The sequence below is a fragment of the Protomyctophum parallelum genome (genome assembly GCF_964188405.1).
Source record: "Protomyctophum parallelum genome assembly, chromosome: 14".
Classification (NCBI taxonomy): domain Eukaryota; kingdom Metazoa; phylum Chordata; class Actinopteri; order Myctophiformes; family Myctophidae; genus Protomyctophum; species Protomyctophum parallelum.
Window position 1 is genome coordinate 38,543,550 of NC_139709.1, and position 27,143 is coordinate 38,570,692.

The 27,143-nt window shown below is 41.2% G+C and overlaps 1 protein-coding gene across 1 annotated transcript in view; it reads left to right on the forward strand.

Moving 5' to 3' along the window:
* The window catches only part of LOC310870876 (solute carrier family 25 member 36-A-like), a 32,286-nt gene extending 9,577 nt beyond the window's left edge, over positions 1–22,709 (forward strand). Inside the window, exons 3-7 of the mRNA XM_083782226.1 lie at positions 3,322–3,399; positions 5,850–5,950; positions 13,928–13,994; positions 16,638–16,930; positions 17,951–22,709. Of these exons, the coding sequence (XP_083638352.1) occupies positions 3,322–3,399; positions 5,850–5,950; positions 13,928–13,994; positions 16,638–16,930; positions 17,951–18,144 (733 nt within the window). The 3' untranslated portion in view covers positions 18,145–22,709. The remainder of the gene's footprint in view (positions 1–3,321; positions 3,400–5,849; positions 5,951–13,927; positions 13,995–16,637; positions 16,931–17,950) is intronic.
* The last annotated feature ends 4,434 nt before the right edge of the window (positions 22,710–27,143 follow it).

Genomic DNA, 27,143 nt, shown 5'->3' on the forward strand with positions numbered 1-27,143 from the left:
TCACAATTACACATTTAAATTGGCGATTAATTGTCACACACATAATTGAGATGAACAATTTTTTTTTTGTTGCATTGAACATTGATTTGCATTTCTCTTTGCCTTTTAGGCTCCGTAATGACAATTTGCACAGGGCAGATATGACAAATAACTTTAATATACAAAGAAATCAATCGATGGACATTTTTCAACATGGAAACGATTATGCAAAAATAATTGTCATCTGAAATTGTTTCGTGCCAAGGACCCCCATATTGATATATATTTGGCCACGGACCCCCGTTTGAAAAGGTTTTGTGTCTGGGACCCCAGATTTTACAAACACTTTCAAGACTTTTCAAAAGTATTCGCTCAATAGCAATACCCTAAAATCTAAAATTACACTTTTTTATCGTTTAAAAAATTACAAATACCGTTATTTCCGGACTATAAGCCGCGGCTTTTTACCCATGATTTGAACCCTGCGGCTTATACAACGGTGCGGCTAATCTATGGATTTTTACAGCTAACGCAGAGCCATCTAAGGCTCTGAGCTAACGTAAGGGCCACTAGGGGGCCACTAGGGGGCCACCTGCGGCTTATAGTCCGGTGCGGCTTGTATACGGGATTTTACCTAAATTTGGCTGGTGCGGCTTATATTCAGGTGTGCCTTATAGTCCGGAAATTACGGTAGACTTAAGTCTACATGGTCAACTATTGCAGGACAATGAGTTTTTGCACACTCATTATACCCTACAACAACATAGTTTACTGTAAACACACTTGCACACCACAGAGGTTATACAGGTAAAGCAATGGGGAGAGGATTTGCTGAAAAAAGAAGTTATTTTATTGTCTACTCAGGCTTTTGTGAACACCCCAGACAGTTTTACAGTTGCTTGATTCAGTATTTAGATATTAGATTTATTTAATCCAACACACCCCCTTTCTATACAAACCCATTGTAACTTTAACCATGATGAATTCATCGAAAACACTCATCCTTGGTACTGGAGACTGAGGGGGCTGTATGGCATTTATTTGTAATAATGTTTTTTGGGGGGGAAAATAGACCCTTGTGACATGCAGGATTCACATTACCAGTAAAATTATCAATACTGCAATGTAGAAATACTCTGTTACAAGTGAAAGTCTGTTATTTTTATATAGTAAAAAAAAAGGTATTGGCATCAAAATGTAATTAAATTAGTTAAGTAGTATTACTTAAAGTAGCCTACTAATATGCCGTTTTCAAATGTCTAAAATGTCACAACTCACATGGCGAGGCATTGTGAGCTAGTAGATCTCGCTACTTCTGTGCGACACTCTTGTATGACGGAGGGCATTCATTTCACGAATTTGAACATTTGAAATATGGAGATACAAGGAGAAAGATACAAGGTTAACCAGGGAGACCAAATACAATCACTCCAATTGTATAGGTGTATACAAGATATAAGTTATATTTTATTAGCATACTCTACCATACATATTGGACAACATTACATTTGACAAACAAAGGTTACATACGTACAATAGCATATCTACAAGCTCAAGCTTTTAGATTGGCTATTGTCTCTACTCTTATAATGGTCTTGTACAACGAAGTAGGGCATTAATTCACCAATGAGTTGAAACTTATATGTGACACATATCTGTGAGTGATATTATTAACCCGGCCAACAAATGTTACAGCACAAAGACATACTGACAGGTCAATGGAAGACTACATGATGCATCTCGTAGGTCGCATGGAAAGCCCCGAATGCTCAGGTTACACTATACCAGTGGTGTAAAGCACTTACTGGTGTAAGCATTTACTCAAGTACTGTACTTAGGTGACATTTTTAGGTATTTCTTTCCTTTTTTCCTTCCAAATTTTAAATATGTTTGCTTCTACTATATACTACTATTGCGTTTTTGCTTCCTTCTTCTACAAAATTACTTAAATATCAAAAAGGTGGGCATAATAAGCTTCGGCTTCAGCCCTTTCCTTTTCGGTTAATTGTATCATGTAATCCTTTTCTCTGTATATGATAATGCTGGGATAAACCATGACGAGAGAAATAAACTAACTAACTACTCGACTCCACTACAATTATTTGAAAACGTATTCTACAAGCTCACATTGTGAGCTTGTAGATCGGCTATTTTATACATTTGAAAACTTCCGAAATGGGACATTCTGCATAATGTACTTTTTACTCAAGTAAATGTTGAATTCCTGCACTTTTACTAGGATCAGATATAATTATTACACCGGATGGGATCTTCTTGGAGGCAACGTTGGAAGCAGACAGTGTTCTAAACATAGCAAGCGTTTATCATTATATAACTTATTCTCAGCCTTCTTAAATCATTCTAGTGTGATATGCATTGGTCACTGTGGCCGCTCATTTGATACCGTTTATTAACTTTGGGAACCCAGGCCAATCTACACTGTACATTTAAAGATGGAGTGCCGTGATGTTTTCCCACCGTAAAACATGATCACCAGGTATTATTATATCATTTTTCAAAAAAGTGTACAGTATTTGTTGAAATGTCATCATTGAACATAACCACACAAAGGTGAAGTTTTGTCACCTCATAAACACATGAAAAGCTGGAAAAAAGTACAACAATCACAGCACTCCATCTTTGAAATTGAATTGAACTGGTCTGGTATATAGGCTCTATGCACACAGAATACGGTTGCAAGCACACAGTGGATTATTTAAGTAAAACGTGAGCCCAGGCAGCACTTCAGCCGTTCCTGTGATATCTTCCGTGGCTTTGAGCAGCTGGTGGGCAGTGCCATCAAAGTGTTTGAGCAGCTGGTGGGCAGTGCCATCAAAGTGCAGCTTCAAAGAGATTGTCCGGTTTTCCAGACATGTAGTAGATGTACATTAGGTTAGTAACGATACATTTTTAACAGCGATCATACGATACAAGGTTGACGATACATGGACGATATTGGTTCATTCATGGCGATACAATATGATGCGATTCGATTTTTTAAAATCGATACAGTAACTAGCAAAGAAATTTAATCTGTGTGAAACATGTGGATAGTGCAGGTTTATTCATTTATTTAATATACTAATTTAATAAATGTTGCTGTTTATATATCGATATACGGTACTTCATCTTGAAATGAAAATAGATTTTCCGATGCAGTTAGTATATCGTTACACCTGTAACTATCTATCCCATTGGTTAGTGCCTAGTGCCTATACCTTAGTGAGCTGCTTCGAGAGAGAGAGAGAGAGACTGCACTAAACAATTATTGCCAATTTATATGAGTTCTTTGTACGTTTAAGCGATGCTCTGATGAATGTGTATATGTTTATGTCACTGCAGGTTGATCATGGAGAGAGAGGGGCCTCGATCACTCTTCAGAGGGTTGGGACCCACCCTTGTGGGCGTGGCGCCTTCCAGGTATGTTATGGTTAAATATGTAAATAAAATAAATAGTAAATGATGCATTTATTATATAGTGCTTTTAACCATACAAGGCACCAAACTGCACATCAGGAGCAATTAGGGGTTCATAGGTGGACTTCCCACCGGATGTGGGAAAACGTTTGTGGGCCGTTGAATAAAGCTTGTTTTGACCAGGTTTACAATCTGGGAAAGGAATCCTAGTTAAAGGCATTTGAAATAATGTAAACAACTTGATGTGGACGGGTAAGCTAGGCCATCTTGTTTCCAGTTCATTTTCTGTTTACTCAATCACCTAGCAATCCAATGTAGCATATGATTGCGAGATCATATACATTATGTGATCATAAACCACTATAATAACTATAAAGACCATTTAACAAAGATTTGCATCATTGGCTAGATTTACATCATAGCAGATCTAAACGTATGCTCGCAGTGCGGCACAAAGTGCTATCTGAAAATCTCATTTTGACTAATTTTTTATTTTTTTTAAACATAAATCTTCTCTTCTGGAGGTCCTAAGAAACACTTTCAGGTCCGACCGTGGCCAAATTCATAATCAATTTGGGGCCCCTTGGCATGAGTAACATTGAGGAACAGTTCACAAGGTTTAATGGTTTGGACGTGGACGAGGTGGTTTCCCACGATGCATTTTGTCTATGGTCACCATTACATGAACCTGATTCATATTTTTTGAAGTTCACAATGAATATCATAAACACAGTGAAAATCCCATGGTCTCACAGCCCAAATGTCACTTTCTCACAGGCAAAATGTCATGCACGTTTTCACATAAAAAGATTTGACTGCAGCGACGTCACTGGAGTCAACTGGTAGATTCTTGTAGATTTAATGGAACATTAAATAATAAATATACAATAAACAAAACCTCCCCTCCATGTACGACAAACCTCTTTGACAGACCTACACACTCAATCACTTCTAAAATAGACTTTTTGTCGTTGCCTTCGTCTTGTGTGCAGTGCCAAGCCAGTAAATAATAATACGAAGAAGAATGATAAGCCGTCAAGAGACTTGTGCAATGGAATTCATATCTCTGGACTGTATGGATTTGAGCAGGTATTCTGCGGAATATAGTGGGCTCTGGTGTGCCCTCTAAATAGCCGACCTACAAGCTCACAACGCATTGCAGCGCTACGCGTTGTGAGTTTGTAGATATGCTATTTTCCGGTGCGCACCCAAGTATAACTCAGGCTTTGGTCTCTTGCCTAAAACAACACCAGTGGTCAGACAGACTAGAACTATATTACATTGGGCGTGTTGTTGTTGCAGTGTGTGTGTGTGTGTGTGTGTGTGTGTGTGTGTGTGTGTGTGTGTGTGTGTGTGTGTGTGTGTGTGTGTGTCCAGTGCGACTCCAGGCTGAGTCATAGGTCGAGCATTGTTACGCAAGGTGATTGTTACAGCTGTGCTTCCAGCTCTGCCGCCGCATGCTTCCCATTGTGTGTTGTCGGAATCAGGAATGCAATAGTTTGGAAAAAATGTGTTGACTTGTGTCCCGCTTTTCCTGCTGCTAAAGTCACGTTCACATGAGAATTGTTGATGTTGTTCAGTAGGGCTGTCACGATTACACATTTAAGTTGGCGATTATAGGCTTCGTTATACAAAAGTGCACAGGGCAGATTTGACAAATAACTGAAATATACCAAGAAGATACTGTCATTTCTATACATTATATACTTTAAAACACACCATTATGTCAAAATAATTACGATTATCTCACATAATTGCGATTAGACGATTTGGGAACATTTGTTTTTTGTATGTTTGTGTACGTTTTCCAGAAAACATTTTGAGGCAATTTTAGAATCGGTCTCAAGGTCTAAGGATTAATGTAAAATAACTCATTTTTACCCGGACAAGTGACTATTGTGCCCTGACAAGCGAATGGCAAATTTACCTCTGAGGGGCCTCAAAAAGTTGATGTCAACCCCTGCAGCATTAGACCACAGAACCCCACCCATTGATACAGCCCGGACCCGACATTGTGCATGAAATGCATGTTTGTAAATGTACATTCACGTGCACACGGAGCAGCTTGCACCAGTGTCATCGCTCGGAGCTGGACATTACATACGAGAGAATGACTTAATATTCACTACATGCAGATGTGCAATATGGCACTAGGTGCATGATGCCTAGCTCTCTGCTTGAACACACACACACTCTGGGACATCCACCGCTGGTGTTAATTAATTCCTCACGGAAGTCTAAATCTTCCTCTAAATCTGGCCATTTTGGGTTGCATGATGTAGTCACACATGCACTTGTACACGTGCACGCACGCACACACACACACACACACACACACACACACACACACACACACACACACACACACACACACACACACACACACACACACACACACACACACACACGATTGTTAAATAATGTATATCGCTTCTTGTGTTGTGTTGTCGCAGGGCCATCTACTTTGCAGCCTATTCCATGGCCAAGGAGAAGCTGAATGGAGTGCTGGATCCTGACTCTACGCAGGTGCACATGCTGTCTGCTGGACTGGCAGGTAACCATCATGTCTAGACAGTCCGTCTATGGCCCGATTCATACTTATGTGTTGTGTGCTGGATTCCCACCAGGATCCATGGATAATATATTGTCCCTTATTTGAATTTCATCCCCTAAGCCGTGGTTGACTTGTCCTACTGTCAAACCAAAGGCGTGACATTCATTCAAGTCCCCGGCGTAAACGTGACTGGCTGGCTTGTGATGTTTCACACTGAAGAGCGCTGGAGCTTGGCTTTTCTTTGTGGTTAAACAAAAAGTGCCACATAAAGCGCTACAGTCACCTGTCCCCTCCGAGAACACACCCTCACAAAGGGCTACAGTCACCTGTCCCCTCCGAGAACACACCCTCACAAAGGGCTACAGTCACCTGTCCCCTCCGAGAACACACCCCGCTGACCCAGATACGTGTCTTGTCATCGTCCTCTACCAGGGCTGTTGGTCTCACCTCGCACAGGGCGGCCCCGTTTAACCCATGAACTCAATTCTGCAGCAGTTAAGATATTGTTTTCAACTGCCTGCTCGGTACTGGCTCTACTTGACTCTACTTGATTTACCTTGTTCTCCACACACACACTTGTAGATAGTCAGTTTATTGCGATTTGTCTTCCAAGTTACTTTGCTGTTATTATACCAGTAAGATGGCGTGAGGGCGAGAAGTGCACACATCCACCTGGTGACGGCAGATTGCTGGGCGAGTGCTGGTGCTTTGGAATGGGGGGTCAGATCAACATTATGGAATGAATTCTGTACTGGCCATATATGGAGTGTGTCTTGAGTGTACAGAGTTTGATGAGGTCAGATCAACATATGGAATGTCATAACAGGTCAGATCCATATATCGAGATCTAGGGGTGGCAGCGGGGCCAGTGTCTTGAGTGTACAGCGTTTGATGAGGGCCCAGGTAGGGCCGGCCCTTAATTTTCGGGCCTGTTGGGTGCGGCTGCACTAATGACTTCCGGGCGGGCCCGTCTAGAGTTTGAATGGACAGGTATCAGTCAAAATTAAAGGGAGACATCGAAGAGGAAGGCCGGGTGGGGAAGGATCAACATATGGAATGTGAGAGCAGATCAGCTCCATATATGGAGATATGGGTTTGAGGTCAGATGTAGAGTTGCTGGGGGGCTCCATATATCTAGTAGGTGATGATCCAGTCTTCTCCATGTATGGCTATCCAGGGTTTGAGGAGGTCAGTGTGTGGTCTTCACTCAACAGTAAAATAAACCCCAAAATAATAGAATATGCGCCACCCCTTATCACTAAACGTATTACTATTTCAAAACATTTTAAAATAGTTCAACTAGCCAATCTACATCGAGACGTTGTGAGCTTGTGTGTGTGAGCTTGCGGGCTCGCACACGCCTCACAGTGCGAGGCGTGCAAATCAGTATATATCTGTAGAACCGTGTCAAACTAAATGTAATGCCTCAACTCCAACAAGGACCTAGTCTATTCTTTGAGAATACCGACCCATAATGACTGAAACGACATGACCAAAATAGAGCCTGGGGTTAACGTGGTTATGAGCATACAGCTATATATACAGTAGCCTATATATGTTAGCAGTTCATGACATGGCATTCTCAGCATGCACGTAGTGCAAATACAGTAGGTGAGATAGTTATGGGTCCTGGCACAGTGACCCAGCCCATATTGTCCCGGCCTGCTCTCATGAACCTCCCCACATGTGTGGAACTATGTAACGCACGCACACACACACACACACACACACACACACACACACACACACACACACACACACACATACACTGGAAAACCAGTTATTCTTGTCTAGAAATTTTGATTCCTTTTTTAAAACTAATTTAGGTAATTCTGCTGTTCTCCTGTTCTCTAGTGCCTGTGTAAATTTATTAAATATATTTATTTATGTTGGCTTTGTGTTTGCGAAAATCACAAACGGATCACAAAGAGCTAAACAGTGGCCAGTTACAGTACTAATAAACAGTAAAGTTAAAATGGTGCAACCGTGGCTCAAAACTGGGAGGATCAAGATGAGGGGAGAATGTTTTAACCAGCAGCACGTAGAGCACCAGTTCAAATGGAACTTACCACCAGTAAATATGATGAGTGGGTGTGGTACGGTACTACTACTAGTATGTAGAATCATGCGTGCAGAAAACCCATCTAAAATGGCATACAACCGAACACACGTAGCCTATTGAAAAGAGTTGATTTCTTAATACTGAGACAAACTGAATCAGTTTTATTAAGCCTGCGATTAATTACAGCTGTGACCAATTAAAGCCAGCGGCATGCCTTGCGCTGCATCGTGCGTGTGTGTGTGTGTTAATAAAGTGCCAGTTTTATCAATACCATTTTGTACAGCTAGCATAACTTTGGCTGACAGATGTGAAAAATATATATTCTTGTATATTCTTTTTATTAATAATTTTCATCCCACGATTTTGCAACCCATTTTTTTCCACCCAGTGTCAATTATCTAATGTAATCCTGGGCGCTACACTTCCTCTGCCAACCTGGGGGGGCAGCGGACTGACCTCATGCTTCCCCGCTGCTGTATCTTAACACACAAAAAAAGATTCCTCAAACACACATTTCGCTGGCTGAGAATGTAGGTCAAACTGCAGTGGAAAAAAACGTAGAATAGAATGAAGGCTTAGGTGTGTGTGTGTGTGTGTGTGTGTGTGTGTGTGTGTGTGTGTGTGTGTGTGTGTGTGTGTGTGTGTGTGTGTGTGTGTGTGTGCGCGTGTGTGTGGTGTGTGGTGTGTGTGTGTGTGTTTGTGTGTGTGTGTGTGTGTGTGTGGGCACACCACACAGCCCTGTCTGTCGGCCCTCCTGCATGTATTATGCAACCACTGTTCTGTCTAAGAAGCTTGGGTTCAGGCCCAGAAAGCCAATGTATAACTACAGTGTACAGTATATATACCGGTGTGTATATATATATATATATATATATATATATTATATGTTCAAAAATAGCTGATGCACAAGCTTGTAGTGCGGCACAAAGTGACTCGCTTTGGGCTTGTATATCTGCTATTTTTGAATAGCCAATACAAAACTCTAAAATTACACAAGATGCTTAATGGGTTCTTGCTTAAATGTAAGTCGCTCTGGATTAAGAGCGTCTGCTAAATGCCTAAATTGTAAATTGTAAATTGTTAAAGTAGCAACTGTAAACATACTCGTTATGCAGCATGTCCCCTTTCAGAATAATTTAAACCTGGTTGAATAGCGTTGCACCTTGAATATATAATATTACAGTACACAGCCACTTTTTTACTTGTAAAACTATGATGAGACAATAAAGTTGATTCGGCGGTTCCCTGCACAAGTGCTGACATTTTAACCATTGAGCTAATGGAGGGATCAATTTCATCTTGACCATCAGTAAAAATTACCATACAGATTGTATAAATTATATTGAATTAGCATACTGTAACATACAGATTGTATAAGTTATATTGAATTAGCATACGGTACCATACCGATTGTATAAGTTATATTGTATCAACAGTATAAGTTATATTGTATCAACATACTCTACCATCCACATTGGACATATTCATTTAAAAAGTGACATAGTGCCGCTTTAGCTACAGTACTTGAGTAAATGTACTTCCCACTAGCATGCATGCACCCGCTGCTCTTGTGTAAAATCATTACTTCTATACTGTAGCCCAGTGGTTCCCAAACTTTTCAAGTCAAGGCTATTTTCACTACTTCTTAATTAGCCTATATATTTTAATTTATTTATGGCCATTTATCATTTTATTTTTTAAATGTAGTCGAGTCGTGACTCGTGAAAATTGGTCCGTGATCCACAAATGAGTCCCAGAGTCCCGACCCAGTGTTTGGGAACCATTGAGTCTGTATTCAACTCTCAGAGGAGCATAAGGGCCAGACAGACAGACAGACAGACATACAGCAGGCCTGTTTGCAACTTTGCATTAGAGGTCATGTTTATGAGAATAGCACCAAGCCTTAAACTAGGCCATGCTCTGCTTTTAACTCCAGGCGACTTATCTTTGCAAAAAGGATCACATTTCAAGAGGCCCGGGCCCACACACACACACTCACGTTTTAACGTGCCAGCAGCCGCTTTCTACCGGTGTTGCCAGGTCTTTGCGAGAGAAGCGAGCGGTGCCAGGTCTATACGAAAACAAGCCCCCCCAAAAAGGAGCAACCATTTTGTTTACCTCTATTTTACATGAAAATGTAAGGTTTAAACAACATTAAAACTGATTTAGATTTATTTCGCCTCCTGTTCTCCCCTTCCACATCTTTTCAAAGTAAGCTCTTATTTTGAAGACAAAAAACTCACTGGTCGTGAACCAGAAGTAAAAACAGCTGTGTAATGTGTCCTGTGATCTTATTTTAATTCACCCGAAACATACATTTTGTAACCGCTACCAGCGACGCATTGCTTACAGTATGATCCGTGAATAACGCTGGTTTTGATCAAAAACATAATCTGGGATAAATGGATTTTACAAATTCAGTTGTGGATGGAGGCAGACCTTTTAAATTACGGTTCATGTCCTGTTTATCAATGCCTATAGCAACCCAGATGTATTCATAATATGGTGGTGAAGAGCACATCTAACTTAAAGGAGAATTCCATGCTAGAATGCTTTCTTATCTTTCTTACCTTTCTTTGTAGTCGTTGCGTCCCCACCAAAGAGGTCCAGGTGTTTTTTTGTGCAAAGACTCCTTATTGGCTATTTCCCCTACCATAAGCCCTCAATGAATTGCATTGAATTGAATGGGAATTGAATGGGGATATGGGGTGTTATGCTAATTCGCTTATTTCCATCGAAAGAAGTAGTAAAGTGTGCCGCTTGGGATATTATTTACATTATGAAGAGAGGATATATACAACAAAATTATAATTTTGAGCGATGGAAATAAGCGAATTAGCACAACACCCCATAGCCCCATTCAATTCCCATTCAATTCAATGCAATTCATTTAGGGCTTATGGTAGGGGAAACAGCCAATAAGGAGCTTTTGCACAAAATAACACCTGGACCTCTTTGGTGGGGACGTAACAACTACAAAGAAAGGTAAGAAAGCCTTTTAGTATGGAATTCTCCTTTAATCAATAAAAAACCTAAAAAGTCGTCCTTGACAGTCAGGTCCATCGGGAAAAAAGTCTTAAAAGTCGTTCTTGGCAGTAAATTAGTTAGGGAAGGAAGCCTAAATAAGCAACTACACTTTAGAAACAAGCCTCCCACAAAACTCTGAACAGGCAATTACAAACATTTATTTACACAAGTTACTTTATAGAAAAACAAGGCCAAAGTTTCTTATAATTAGCACACATGGCAACACTGCTTGCTACATTGATTAGAGCGTGGGCACATATACGCATGAAGTAGCAGCAAGAAGACAACTAGTCCAAGCATCTCTTCCTGGTTTTTAAACAGCTGGTGAATGTCAACTTGCAGCATCGGCAAAACGTTTACGTTTTTTAAAGTTCTTACTCAACTTACTGTATTTATTTAAGCAACCGTTTCATTAAATTAGGCTCTTCTGTTCTTTTAGTCATTTAGAAGCTGTGTTTGGATTTGGGTCAGGCTCTTTGACCCACATGTTTACAGTGGACTGGGGAGAGGGGAATGGGGTAAAAAACGTGAGATGGCACTGACATTTACAAGTTTGTATTTTATTTTACATATTTATTATTTTCATTTTTTGTTATATAGCAGATATACAAGTGTGTCATTTCGTGCTGCGCTGTGAGCTTTTGTAGAATTTTCCTTTTTTTTTGAGGTGTGGGAGTTTTGGTTGTGACTGCTGCTTGTGTGACTATGGTACAGTGTCTAATTTTAGGGCTTTTTAGGGGTAAAGGGGTAAACCCTCCCTGCCCGGTGGAGGCGGAGCTGGCTCCCTCATGAGTACACTGCCATAGACGCTTACTTCCTCACTTCCTCTTCCTCTCTTCCGCAGTGGTGGAAAGAGCGCTCAAATGTTTATCAATACTGGAATATAGAAATACTGTAATCTAATAAGTAAAAGTCCAGAATTCAAAATGTACTTGAGTAAAAGTGCGAAAGTATTGGTATCAAAATGTACTTTAAGTACCAAAAGTACTAATTATACAGAAGGTCCCATTTCAAGTTTTTTGCTACCTGTATCTACAGTGTACAGCCTACGACAGTGCATTATTCAAAGGCTGAAATAGTTTAATCAACAGACACAGGTCATAATAAGACAAATACCTGTAGGAACTCTTACCAAAACGTTTGACTCTATCAACAAATAGGGCTGTCACGATAACAAATTTAAGTTGATGATTAATTGTCACACAAATGATTGTGTTTAACGATTTAATTGTGTTTTTGGCATTGAACATTGGAACATATGAATAAAGAATACATTTCTGTTTGCCTGGTAATAAAAAAATGCACAGGGCAGATATGACGAATAACTGAAATATCCAAAGAAAGTTTGTGGAAATAGCTGATCGGTTTCACTTTCATTTGGTTGGTTTCATTTTATACTCTCAAGAGTCTATATACAGTATCCATTTAGTTACCAACTCTCATCCTTTAGCTGGGGACCACTTAGAATACCCTCAAGGACCACTGGCTGAAAACCAATGGTTTAGAGTTTACACACCGCTTTTCATCTGCTGTGGCAGTGGAACACCACAAAATCCTGAATGTACAAATGCACCAAAAAAAGCTCCATTTGTACATTCGCAGAATCCAATGAACACTTGTGATTTTTACTGTATACTAATTGATTTTAGCCCACAGAGGAGGTGACACAATTTAAGGAGCTAGATTTGAGCTGTCCTCATTTAGAGATCAGTGTTTTAGTCTACTCATTAAAATAAGTTCAGTCAGACAACTCACGAATAGATTAAACAATATTTATTGCAGAATGAGTAACGAGTGTACATATGATATTTGACTTGGCGTTCGGCTCTGCTGGATTTCTCCCTGCTCGGCACGATTAAGCAACAACATAAAACATAAAGAGCAGGGAGATAGATATACAATAACCCCCCCATGGGGAGCATAGATAGCAGAGCCCACCGGTGGTGCTGGGGTGGTGGTGGGAGAAAACATCACATACAACCGGGAACCATGAGCAGAGGAAGGCAGGAAGAGCATGGAGTCTAGTGAGCTTAAGTAGCCTGCCCAATTAGACAGCTGACTGCCGCATCGGCGAATGACGTGTGAGACTTGCACACACGTATACTCCCACATAGTAATGCAGCATGTTAACCCCTTGAGCATAGTATGGGCCTTTGAGCATGGCAAGAACCTCCCTTGAGGTTGACTGACTGAACTGACTCCGCGGGCTGCGTTTGATTTGACTGAAGAGATTAATTGTATATTGCTTGGTTGAGGAAAATCATATCTAGCATTTGATAATCAGTGATGGATTTAAGTTTTATATACATGCACATTGCCATTGACTGAACTACCTCTTTAATCTGAAATGTTTAAATATGAACAATTAATTATATGAATCCTATTTAGTAACGTTAATTAATTAACGTTGGTTATGACTATGGAAGGGTTTGTCTGCCATAGTCAATAAACTTTCTTAAAGTTTGACATGTTCGCATGACCTCATCTATCATTGGGTGTCATTAAAAAATAAAGTTCCATGAGCCAATAAAGAAACAGCAGCCTACTGTTGTGTTATATAACGCTTGAAGTTAAAGACACCACATATCCATACTGCAGTCAGCTTACTGTAACTCCAGGGAGACACCTACTGGTGTAGAATAGAATGCAGCGAGGTGGCATTTCACAAGATCAGTGTGGTACTTATGCTGTTTAGAATATAATCTATTCTATTTACAATATTGCCATGTCATATACTGTTTGCAATCATGAAGTATTCATGTACATATCACTTGTTGGGTGAAGTGCTGCCTTCCTATTAGGTCTGTTATATGTAGATGATAAGAGTGTAGTTGGCTTTGACTCTATCTTTGCTCTCTGTGTCTGACCCTTTGAACTCCATTTCCCAGGGTTCACTGCCATCACAGCAACCAATCCCATCTGGCTGATCAAGACCCGCCTACAGCTGGACGCCAGGTGAGAACCATGTGGGCTACAACCCTGACACCCATATTACGGCTGACCGTAGATATAAATAGGTGCACATCTCATTGGCCATGTGGGGCCACACATGAACCCCACCCACATAGTAATATACTATTTTAGTCGACTAACATTTTGTTGACCAAAGGTCATTTGGAGCAGCCTTGATGTTGTCGTAATGGCTGATTTTATACATGGTTGCAGGCTGAAAATAGACAATATTTTTACATGCTCACATCGATGTGAGATTGTAGATATGCTATCTTCAGAGCGCAACACCAGAGCGCAACCAAACATAAGTTTAGTTTATTAGTTTTTGTCTGTGAAAAGTCGACGAACAATATTGCTACTGAAGTTTCTGACATTTTTGAGACCCAGAGCATGGGGTCCTATTCCACCTCCACCCTGCCACCGGGTACGCACACATAAATAAACGTAAATACCTTCGGATACGTCCTTCTGCGCTCTTTGACGGCTTTTTTTCGTTTGAGGGCTTCTGAATGTGTTTTTTTTAAATACCGCTGCGAATATCTCCTGTGGCGCGGAAGCCGTTAAGTATTTTTAATCTTTGTTTGACCGATTTGGTCGCTTTGATTCTTCTTTTCCTTCCTTGTTTATCGACACCTCATTGTACCGCCATACTGGCTAGCTAGTGGCGCTATAGCTATGACAGAGCAGATCAGAGGCAGGAACGTAGCCGGCACAAGCCAACCGCACATCGGGAGGCGGTACAATAAACGGTAAATAAACAAGAAGAATCCAAGCTTCCAAATCGGTCAAACAAAGATTAAAAATACTTAACGGCTTCCGCGACACAAGAGAATTCGCAGCGGTATGTATAGGTACTTATAGTTCACAAATTCAGAATAACTCAAACAAAAAGAAGCCGTCAAACGGCGCAGACACGACGTTAACGACGATATTTATGTCCGCGTTCTATCATTTCAATACGAAAATATAGATACGCACAGTGACATCCAAATTTCAGAAAAGCTTTACGGAGGGTTCCGAGAGGGGCTAGTAACATATGTGTGACATGGGTTTAGGAAACCTACAAGGTGCACACTCTTGTGAGATCTAGCGACAGACGTGACATTCATGTGGAGCGACCACAGCTTCTTAGCAGCAAAGCATTTGTGCATCATTTCACAATGTTGGAAATATAATATGTGGGATTGTTTATCTTGGGAAAATGCCATAGATCGTCGACCACGTTCACATAGCTACAATCATATATATATATATATATATATATATACACAGTATGAGAAAGGCTAGATGGCTCAACCGCGCTGCTCGCCAATGGAGAGCGACGTCGCTACGTGCATCTTACTTCGGGGCAGCATAACATTGTGTCTATGGGGCATGTACTTTTACTCAATTTTCAACTGATTTTCAAACGGTTTGGTTTGTTATAAACGTCAAAGACTTGTATGCTTTTATATGATGTTCATATAAAAAAACATTAAGCAGATAAGCATCCTGAATCATAGCCACGTTGATAACGTTCGTAATAAACCAACCTGTTTGTAAATCCGTCAAGATTTGAGGGAGTTTGAGGGAGACTGCCTTGAGCCATCTAGCCTTTATATATATGTGACACGTGACTGGGGGGCGTCGCCATTTACTCGAACCCGCTGAAGGAACCATGCAAACATGCAACATAACAGGCTTGATATCACATGCATGAGCCTGACACCTGCTGGTGAAAAATGGTCCTGCAGCTTGGAATCTGTGTGCAGAATAGACCAATTATTTGTTTACAAACATTGAGACTGGTTGCTCGGATGACTGTTTCAATGCAATCAATTCTCCAAACCTTCTGGATTGGGGGGCGCTGGTTTCAGTCCATTCAATCTCCTATTGTGTGTTGGCTAGTGAGGTTCACTGCACCCTATAGGTAGACATTTATACTTCATTGCGCAACAGTATTGCGCGCAGAGAACAGCTGATGTATAAGCTCACATCGCGTTGCGGATGCGACTGTTGCGAGCTTAGTGGTCTGCGTGCGTGACACCATCGCGGGACAGAGCATAAATTATACTTGATGAGCTGGAGCTCCGCGTGCAGCTGTGCATAAACAGGCTCTGCTGCCGTGATCTTATGACAGCGACTGGAGGTGTGGTTTTGAGGACAACTGCTTTGAATTGCTATTATTGTTCACACACAACAGAAACAAAAGGATTATATATTTCTGGGGCGAGAGATCACAATAATAAAAAAAATCTAATCATTCTTCCTCCACACTGGGGGAAACCAGCATCTGAAAGTTTGATGGTGCATTTATTTTTTACATGTGAGTGCAGTTAGAACTTTTCCATTGCATCTTATGAGAGGTGGGGATCATATGGTGCCGAAGAACACAGTCAATGGAACTTGCAATAGCCTTGTATATACTAATACAATAACTAAAATGTATTTTTGCAGCAAATTCTGATTTTGAACACACCATTTAGTTTTAATCCTATTTAGTAATCTAACATTGTTTAGTGTTAGTCTAGTCTAAAAATCATAGTCTTTTGTCTTAGTCTTAGTCAACAAAATATTAACACTCTCCCGGGACCCCACTTTGAGAACCAGCTCACCCAGACCGCCAACACCGCTAAACCTAATCACGTCCTTCCTTCACTCCCACAGGAAGCGCGGCGAGCGGCGCATGAACGCGCTGGAGTGCGTGCAACGGGTGTACCAGACGGACGGTGTGCGGGGCTTCTACCGGGGCATGTCGGCGTCGTACGCCGGCATCTCCGAGACGGTCATCCACTTCGTCATCTACGAGAGCATCAAGCGGCGGCTGCGGGAGGCGAAGGCCCGCACTGCCATGGTGGAACAGGAGGACGAGGGGGTCAAGGATGCCTCGGACTTCGTGGGCATGATGCTGGCCGCCGCCACCTCCAAGACCTGCGCTACCTCCATAGCCTACCCACACGGTATGTCTACCTCCATAGCCTACCCACACAGTATGTCTGCCCTGCGCTACCTCCATAGCCTACCCACACGGTATGTCTACCTCCATAGCCTACCCACACAGTATGTCTGCCCTGCGCTACCTCCATAGCCTACCCACACGGTATGTCTACCTCCATAGCCTACCCACACGGTAGGTCTACCTCCATAGCCTACCCACACAGTATGTATACCTCCATAGCCTACCCACACAGTATGTCTGCTCTGCGCTACCTCCATAGCCTACCCACATAGTATGTCTGCCCTGCGCTACCTCCATAGCCTACCCACATAGTATGTCTGCCCTGCGCTACCTCCATAGCCTACCCACATAGTATGTCTGCCCTGCGCTACCCACATAGTATGTCTGCCCTGCGCTACCTCCATAGTCTACCCACATAGTATGTCTGCCCTGCGCTACCTCCATAGCCTACCCACACAGTATGTATACCTCCATAGTCTACCCACATAGTATGTCTGCCCTGCGCTACCCACATAGTATGTCTGCCCTGCACTACCTCCATAGTCTACCCACATAGTATGTCTGCCCTGCGCTACCCACATAGTATGTCTGCTCTGCGCTACCTCCATAGCCTACCCACATAGTATGTCTGCCCTGCGCTACCTCCATAGTCTACCCACATAGTATGTCTGCCCTGCGCTACCTCCATAGCCTACCCACACAGTATGTATACCTCCATAGCCTACCCACATAGTATGTCTGCCCTGCGCTACCCACATAGTATGTCTACCCTGCGCTACCTCCATAGCCTACCCACGCGGTTTATTATTGTGTGCATATATATATATTAAAAATGTGGAATTAACAATGAAAACATAACTCGGGTAACTCGCGAACGGGAGGGAAAGTGTTCTACAGTCAATTAACTTGTGTAACTCGTGTTCAGGGTGTTAACTGAACACTAAGACTGAAGTGCTGTAACATTCAGGCTATGAACAGGATAAAACATGTAATAACTATTGTTCTCCTCCCCCCTTGGCAGAGGTGATCCGCACGCGTCTACGAGAGGAGGGCAGCCGCTACCGCTCCTTCTGGCAGACCTTGCTGACCGTGCCGCGGGAGGAGGGCTACCGTGCGCTGTACCGCGGCCTCACCACACACCTGGTCCGGCAGATCCCCAACACCGCCATCATGATGTCCACGTACGAACTGGTGGTTTACCTGCTTCAACGCTAGAACCCGTACGAACTGGTAGTCAACCTGCTTCACCGCTAGATCCTGTGCTTTTCAGCTATGGAGCTCCCCCAGTTAAATGATTGATAGAAGAACCAAGCGGACCCTTATGGGGTCTGTAACGATGAGAACGTGCAAACGGAACTGAGCGGTTCGGTTCCTTTTGCACACTCTCAACAGTTATTGGTGGGGGGTTCTACCTGTTTCCCTGCTAGGCCGCCTGGATGCATGCCACCCCCTCCCCCTGCACTTCCTGCTTTGGAAAGCAAAGCAGGAAGTAGCTAAAGGACTGGCGGACGGCTCCAACGGGGAGGAAGAGGACGCTTGCAAATGAAGACCAAAGGAACTCAAGACTGAAAAAAATAACTGTACAGGACTAGAAAATAACACAAGAAAACAAACATATTAAGACTTCTTGATGGGAGAAGTTGGTGTGGCTCTGACAGAGACATTAAATCGTTCGCCATTTTCCAAAAGAGAGAGAGAGAGCAGAAGGAAACGTTTTTAAAACAGATGTACGTTTGAAAACAAAGAACAATGCAGTGGCCTTAAAAAATATATATATAATAATAATAATAATAATAATAACGGAGTCCGATAACTAGAGCCCGCCTCGCTCTGTTGTGACTCGCTGCTCGTACATAGACCATAATGCCTAGCGGTGTTTGTATTTGAATCACTTAAATCCCAGCATCCGTAATGTGACAATTGGCTATGTTTGGCGAAAACTTTCCCCACAATAACATAAAACAGAAACAATACACTAGCACGGCACCCTGAGGGACACCACTCAACCGTATGGGTTTCCAGTGGTCAAGTCATCTCATCACTGACGGTGTTTACTATCTGTGTTTTGCAGTAGGCCTAAACCTTTCTTAGGAAAGCTGACCGATATGTCCAGCATGCCTGAAATGCAACGAGAGCAGTCGTGGAAAAACTACTCAATGTTTTTACTTAAGTAAAAGTATCAATACTGCAATTTATCAATACTCTGTTACAAGTGAAAGGCTTACTTTTGAAAGAATTTAAAGTACTAAAAGTATTGACATCAAAATGTACTTAATGTACCAAAAGTGAAAGTACTCATTGTGCAGAATCTCCCATTTCAAGTTTTCAAATGTATCTTTATCGTGACACATTGTGATCTTGTAGATCGTTTGTAGACTCAACGCCGGTACTTGAGTCAAAAGCATAGATACTCCTGGTCAAATATAACTCAAAGTCGGGTCGTAAAGAACGATGAATTAATGTGTATTGGCTTGTCTGACACCTTGATGAGACTGAGAGAGCAACTGCAGTTACTGCACGTAGACTAGACTACAGCCAGAATGGCCATTGGTGTTGAGAGGCGAGCATTCAGCACCAGTCGGGGAAAATAAATAAATAGACCAGTCATCCCCCAATTGTGCAGGGACATTCAGACCCTTCTGACCCCCCCTCCGACACCTATGTGTACGCTAATCCAAAAATACAAATACTCAAAGTAAAGTACAGTAGGCTACTCAAGTAGTTCAAATGTACTTAGTTACTGTCCACCACTTTGGCCAGAGCGTAACGGGAGATGGTGTTGAGTAATGCGATCCTCTCAGGAATGTAGATGAATGTAGACCCAGGTGATGAGGAAGGAAAGCCAGAGCTGGTTATTTTAAGAAGTTTCATGTGAGAGGAAAATGCCAAGAGTTCAGAGCAGGGCACCCCCCGGAGTCCGTTTTTGCACATTTTTTACTTTTATGTCTGTTTTTTTCTTTTTTTTTCTCTGAACCTCAACCGCTGCTATCGCAAAACCAAGAATGACTATAACCCGCTCTCACGAAAACGGTTTATCTTTTTCATTGTCATGCAATGATGCATAAATGGCTTTATTTTATAACTGCTGTCATTTTTTTCCTAAAAGTGGCTTCCAAGTTGTTCTCAATGGTTCTCAAACTTGACATTTTATTTCAAGGACCCCCATAACTCTGAGAGTGTACAGTGTCTCAGAGTTAACCTGTAAGGGTCCATTTGGTTCTGTTTGTATGCTCTCAGAGTTGCAGAACCCTGTGGGTCCCTGGACTGCAGTTTGAGAACCACGTACCATGCACTTTGAAGGCCTTTTAAGGCATGTGTGGGTTCTTAGCATATTCCTGTACGGACAATTTAAAAACCTGTATAGAATATAAATTGTATTGTATGATAAAAAGGTATTTTGCATTTTGCAACATGTCTGACAGTGGATATATTGTACAGATAATAGAGTACTCGATTATTTGTGAAGGATGTTAATATGCGTGTGTGTGTATATAATACAATGATGCAATATGTTTTCGTTTTTTTATGATTATAGTGTTTTTTAATTTGCAAATTGTTTCGTGTTCGTGTTCAGTTATACCTCCGACATGGTGTGTTAACTGTTGACATGATCTTTTATTTTTAGCCCCGTTAATGAGAACATGGTTCTAAAACCCAGTACGTGATCTTCCCGACGTCCAAACTCTTGTTTGGAAAGAGAGATGAGAAAACAACATTTTTATGTCATTCAGAACTTCTCGTAGCATTGCTGCCTTCCAAATTGTAAGGAATTCCAACGTGGAAGCAAAATATCCAATAACAGTCTACAGGCATTATGCAATATCTGAACCTGAGCATTCCTTTTTCGGAAATGTTTTGCCTCCCGTATGACGTGAACATAGGGTGTGTGCGTTTTCTTCTTCTTTTCTTTTCTTTTAGTTATCTTTTTTTACACTTTAATGCTAGCACAGGTGCTGGAGGACTGTTTTCATCTATTCAGAATTTCATTTTCTGTTTGTTTTTTTTGCAAAAGGTTTAAGTCATACTGTGTAACATCCATTGTTGTAGTCTTTTTGGCAAAACACCCCTGGTAGCTCCGTTGTCTGAACTGCCATTCCCAGAATTCAATTAGAAACAAAACCCCAAGGAAGCTCTTAGAAGGAAGTGAAGTGGTCACGTGACTGGGCTGCGCCATGACACTTTCATGGACACTTTCATGGGAGCCAAACTCACACCAGTAGTGCAATGAATACATGGCAGTGAATTGAGCCGGCTGAACCAGCTCATAACAAACATTATACATGAACGATTGTGAGCTTTGTCATATAATTGGTTCAGGAATATGAAAGAAGACATAAGTGATATCACACGTTTTTTCCGAGTGGTTGTTTTTCGACTTTCGACTAATTTTATTGAGGTATTTATAGAAGAGCACTGCCTGGGCTGCTCTCTGCTCTTTGAAAAAGAAAATCACATTAAGTAGTATGCACATAAAAAAATAAGACAGCCTAAAATAACGTGTTATATTTATTATTTTATTTTCCAGAAGCGATCACTTTACAAAAGGTCTCAGTCATTCATAAATAATGTTTGTTCATGAGCTGGTCACTGAGCTCTCATTGACTCCAGTGCATTCTGCCGAACTTCCGGGTGTAGTTTGGCTCCCGTGAAAGTGTCCATGAAAGTGTCATGGGGCAGCCCAGTCACGTGACCACTTCACTTCCTTCTAAGAGCTTCCTTGCAAAACCCACGGAAGTGCTGCAGGATCCTCGTGCGGAGGATATTTTATTTTCAGTACTGTATGCATTCAAAATACATAATACATTTCAGTTACCGGCATAATTTTGGTGCAAGTGTCGTCCGGGAAAGACACTAAAAACGCTGTTTAGAGATGACGTCAACACATTTATGTTGAATGGTTAAAAAAAAAATACCAGTATAAAAATGTACCAGTGAAAGATTATATCAAAATCACAGTATATGATCGTCTTATCACCATGGATGTTTACATTGTGAGTCAACCATTTAAATCCACAACTTCAAGGTCGGAGTTCAAGAAATTGAATCATATTGACTTATAGCACAGTCTGATATAAACCAGAAGTTCAAAGTTATGAAACTATATCTTACACAAGTATCAATATGTTGATGAACGGCTGTTCTTCGGTACTTCATGGGCTACTTATTAATATCTATATTTTATACATGATAAGCACATTGACATTTGTCTGTGGCTGATATTGAGCCTGCAAAACATTTTGACTGCAGTGCAGTGACGTTTATATATAATTGATATTGTCTTTATAAGTAAAGATAATAGACCACACATATCTCCATAGGCTCACAGTGTGAATACCTGTTCTCTCAACCATTGAAGCGATGTTTCAAAAATACCGAAAATAGCAGATCTACAGTATAAGCTCAAGATATGACACATTGGAGGTTATTGAGCGACAATGTTCGCAATAAAATAATAACCTTTTAAATGAATTTGCTAATGACATGCCCAAAATAGAGACAAGATAGTTAAAATATTGTAGATCAATTATGTATCGTCAAGTAATGTAATATGTCACTTGGCGATTCATTGTTGATCTACAAGCTCATAATGCATTGCATTGAGAGCCAAACATATTCTATTCGGCAGCCTATAATTTGCTGCCAAACAAAGTGAAACAAAAAAGAGAACAGCAATGCAATATCCTTTTGTACTCTGTTAATTTCTGTTCTGACATTTATGCGTTATAAAGTCGATTTCCGACCTTGTGTTGTAAATCTAAATAGTTTATTGATTTGTGGCCTCAGTGGAAAAAACCCATTAGTTTAAAAAATAAATAAATAAAAAAGCTGACTCGTGACGATATACATGTTCTTCCTGCTTTGAATTTGTTTTTTCTTTCTCTTTTTCAATCTCTATAGCTCTGACTCCAGGTCAGATTTGTTTTTACCATGTCGTGAGCAAGAATATTGAACTGGAGCAGATGCAAACATTTCAGAGAGACATTTCCAATGTGAATGTTTAGTCGGGAGTATAATTACGTACGTTATACTCGACTGAAAATAGCAGATATAAGCTGATTACATATGGTAATGTAGATGTGCTGTTTTCACTATTTTAGTAGTTATTTCAGAGTATATTTTTATACTCTATATAATATCATTCAGTCTGCCTTCATGGACAGGTTGTCTACTGCTCTTAAACCTGTTTGCCTAGCGGTTGTATCGTATTTTTGTTTGTTTTTCTTTTGTACAAAACTCAATAAAACAATTTACAAGAATATTATGCGTGTTATATGTAAAGATAGCCTATATCATCATTGTGGGGCAGAAACCTTGCCGTGGCATCCGGGTGCCGTGATACACAGAGGGGAATGTTCAGTTAACTGAATTGGACTGCTTTTGGTGTTACAATTCACCTTGCCCATTTTGGCGAACTGAAAGAGCTCTAGCACTGTGCACTAAACACTCAAACACCAACTTTATAGGCCTACACTTGATGCAGATCTAATATGTAATAGGGCTTGTAGGCCATCACAATCACAATGGCGCCGGTAGGCGTGACAGCCTACCATGATGTCAGCCTTGCATTCCCTATTGTTTAAAAAAAACTCACACCTGTGTGAACCGAGTGGTGCAACTCCCCTCCCCTCCCACCCCCCCCCCCCCCCCCTCCTCTCTCTCTCTCTCTCTCTCTCTCTCTCTCTCTCAGGCACAGCACTACCCCTCTCTCTGTTTCTGGCGCCCCCTACTGGTATTAATAAGTCACATACTCGTGCTCATGATACAATACATACATAGGTGTGTGTACACTGACATTGCTGGTTGTAGGAGTGGTTGCACCACTCAAAAATACGTACTAGTAGTCAGAGCAAAACAACAGAAATGTGCAACAGCAGGAGAGTGTAGTGCAGCATTATCTCCACATGGTGGAGACAAATACCCAACTAAGAAGGGGAGGGCGCGGAAGACAGGACCGTTCTTATCTGATATACTTCATTATGTCCACAAGACCACCACAACTGTAAAAATAGCAAAATAAATAATAATACAAAATTTGCAGATCTACAAGCTCAAAACGGATCTGCTATTGTTGATGCTTTTGCACATGTATAGCCTATATAGTATACTATACAAGGCATTGATTTACAAAAAAAACACAAAAAAAGTTAAAACTTAAAAGATTGATTGATTGATTGATTGATTGATTGATTGATTGATTGATTGATTGATTGATTGATTGATTGATTGATTGATTGATTGATTGATTGATTTAATTTAACAGTTTGCATGGTCAGACAGGAAGTAGGCTCTCAGACTCAGGCCTACGGAAAGCCATAATCTCCAATAAATCCATTCCTATGTACCAAGATCACTCGATGCAGATTGCAGATAGTGCACACAACATAAACATCTGGCAACCCGTTCCCCCATCCTCCACCAATCAGCGCGCTCCGTGCGCTCAGTCAATGGAGAGGCTGCGATGCAGTTCTCCTCCACAAAGAAGCCAAACGCATCTGTCTTAAATGTTTCTTTATCTTAAAACAACCGGCACGTTTTATTTGTATTTGTATTACTAGTCATAACTGCATAAGACCTTTATGGGGACAAACTGGGACGTGGTGCGGTGATGGCGTCGCTTTTGGGGACAACACAACAGGACAAGCGTGCAGGTCATTGTGTTGGATCTATTATGAACGGTGAGTGCTGTGTTGTCCGTGTTTGTTTACATTGAGCGAGCCTAGTGTGTCGCATGCCAGGCTACCTGATCTCCCTGCGCTGGTTCGATGGAGACGGGGAAAATTAATGTTTTAAATGCAACGTTTTTCTTCCATATAGCCTACCATCAGCACCTTCTGTAGTTTGGTTCAATCACATGCTATATCAGTGCCAAACTGCCAGTGGTTCTCAAAGTCAGGTCCGGGGACCCCCCAAGGGCCAGGGGGTCCTTTAGGTTCCAGGGGTCCCCAGCAGAATCAGTTGAACCACTTTAAACCTGTTATTGGCTTGGCTATTTATGTTTATGAGCTTGTAGATCTGCTTTTAGCTCTGCTAGATCTATTTTCAAAAAGTCTTGAATAAAATCTTGTACAGATCCTGAAAGATGAAAAAGATGAAAATAATTAATTAAAAATAATACATACACATGCATACATACATACATTTAGGTATGTGGTCTAGTCTAACTTGGACTCAGGGGGGTGGACGCCTCTGCCTTGCATAGTCCCCATTGAATAGGCATGTTGCCCTTCACTGGTAACCCTATTTGGTATTCCTTTTAAATATATGAAGGTATTGTGGGTTGGGATTTTACCAAAAAGCCCCCCTTTTAAATACATACATACATATATCCCAGAAGTTGAAGCAGTTTTTAAGGACCCACTTTTAGGCCCGTGCAACAGAGCATGCTTTTGCCTATTTTTAAACTCTACCCATTTTAACCAAATACATACATACATACATACAGATACATACTTACATGTATACATAGTACATACATACATACATACATACATACATACATACATACATACATACATACATACATACATACATACATACATACATACATACATACATACATTAATAATAATAATATAACAAAATAAACATTATATTCAGATCAGGGCCAAATAGATTAATTTGGGGGTTCTTGGCACTTTTGAGAACGACTCCTATAGACCTGCGCTTCACTTTTCTGTCTCATGATTTAGTAAGCCTAATGATTCTAAATGGAGTTTATCTTCATGTGTTTAGCAATACTTTGTTGCTCCGCTCACTGTGCAGTATTGCCCATTGGCCAGATGGTTGGCTGATAAACGTGTGTGTGCGTGTGCGTGTGCGCATGCGTGTGTGTGCGCGCGCGTGTGTTCGTGTGTGCTTGAGAGACTGACTGAGAGTCGACACAGCTAATGGCTGGGTTTCCCAAAGGAAATGTGCATAGTGAGTATGCATGTGGTTCACCCCCTTTCACTGTGAACATAGCTATTCCGTGCATAGATGTGCCACCAAGGGGGGCAGTCAGCCAGATATTTCGTGAAGCCTCATTTGAAATCGGTAGTTCATATAATGGCCTGTTGTGGCGCTGGACTGGACCCAAAAAGCCCCATAGCTCCATAGAGGCCCATGTATTTTGGCCCAACTTCACCTAGACTGTATTACCTTAATAAACATGGTCATGAATACTTTCTTCTTCCAGTCACTAGTTTAAAGTCTCATTTCTAATGTCATAATATTCTTTTTGGAAAATTATGGTCCCATTAATTAAAAAAATGACCATAAAGTCGCGTATGTTCTGAGGGGCGTGGCTACCGTTACAGTCTATGATCGGGATTCCCCTCCCACTCAAGAGTCTTCTCCTCCCACTCGAGTCAAAATAAAAACCAACGGAGAAGAAGGGGGGAAGTCCCGCCTCGTTGTCTGGGCAGCCAATGACCAGCTGGTACAAAACGGAGCCAGCCAATGGCCAGCTGGTACCAAAAGATGGCGACTTACATCAGGAATTAGCATATCATTACAGGCTTCATTTTACGTTCATGTTAGACCCGGGGAACGCTTTGTCCATATTTTTTACAGTCTATGTGTGCCACGCAATGATAGGCCTGAAGCCTATGGTAGGCCTGAGGCCTACTGTATATTGGTAGGCCTGAGGCCTGACCGGTCAATAAATAATGCTGAATTAACTAGCTTATATTGGTAACTTTGACTGCACAATAGCCTCCCATTTAACCTCCTTGCCTAGGCCTATATTTATTAACCCACAATCAAATGTTATTCAATTTAATTCACTTGCACAATGGGACAGTAGTGTTTTCATATAGGCCTACATTTACCTTGCCCACATCACTTCACCTCTGAAATTTAATTTAATAATATTTGGACTGCTGGACAGCTGACAGTAGGCTCTCTTCACTCTTCAAATATATATATGGCAATTTCATTTATTTGATGCTGAAGTAGGCTTAAACATGTTTGTTTAATTTCAAAGTTTTTATATTTAAATGAGATGAAGAAAGTGACCACTCACATCACACATTTCTCTGTGAATGGTTTTACTACTGCCAAATGTCGACAGGTGTATGTAGGCTTTAGGGAAACAGGTTTGCTTCTAAATGTAATAATGCAGAAGGCCTTACGTTCGCAATGAGGACAGGTATGGCTGCATGTGCTCTAGTCTAGGTTGTCTATGTTGTTGTGTTTGACAGTGTTTCCCAAAAAACGACATAGTGGCTGATTGA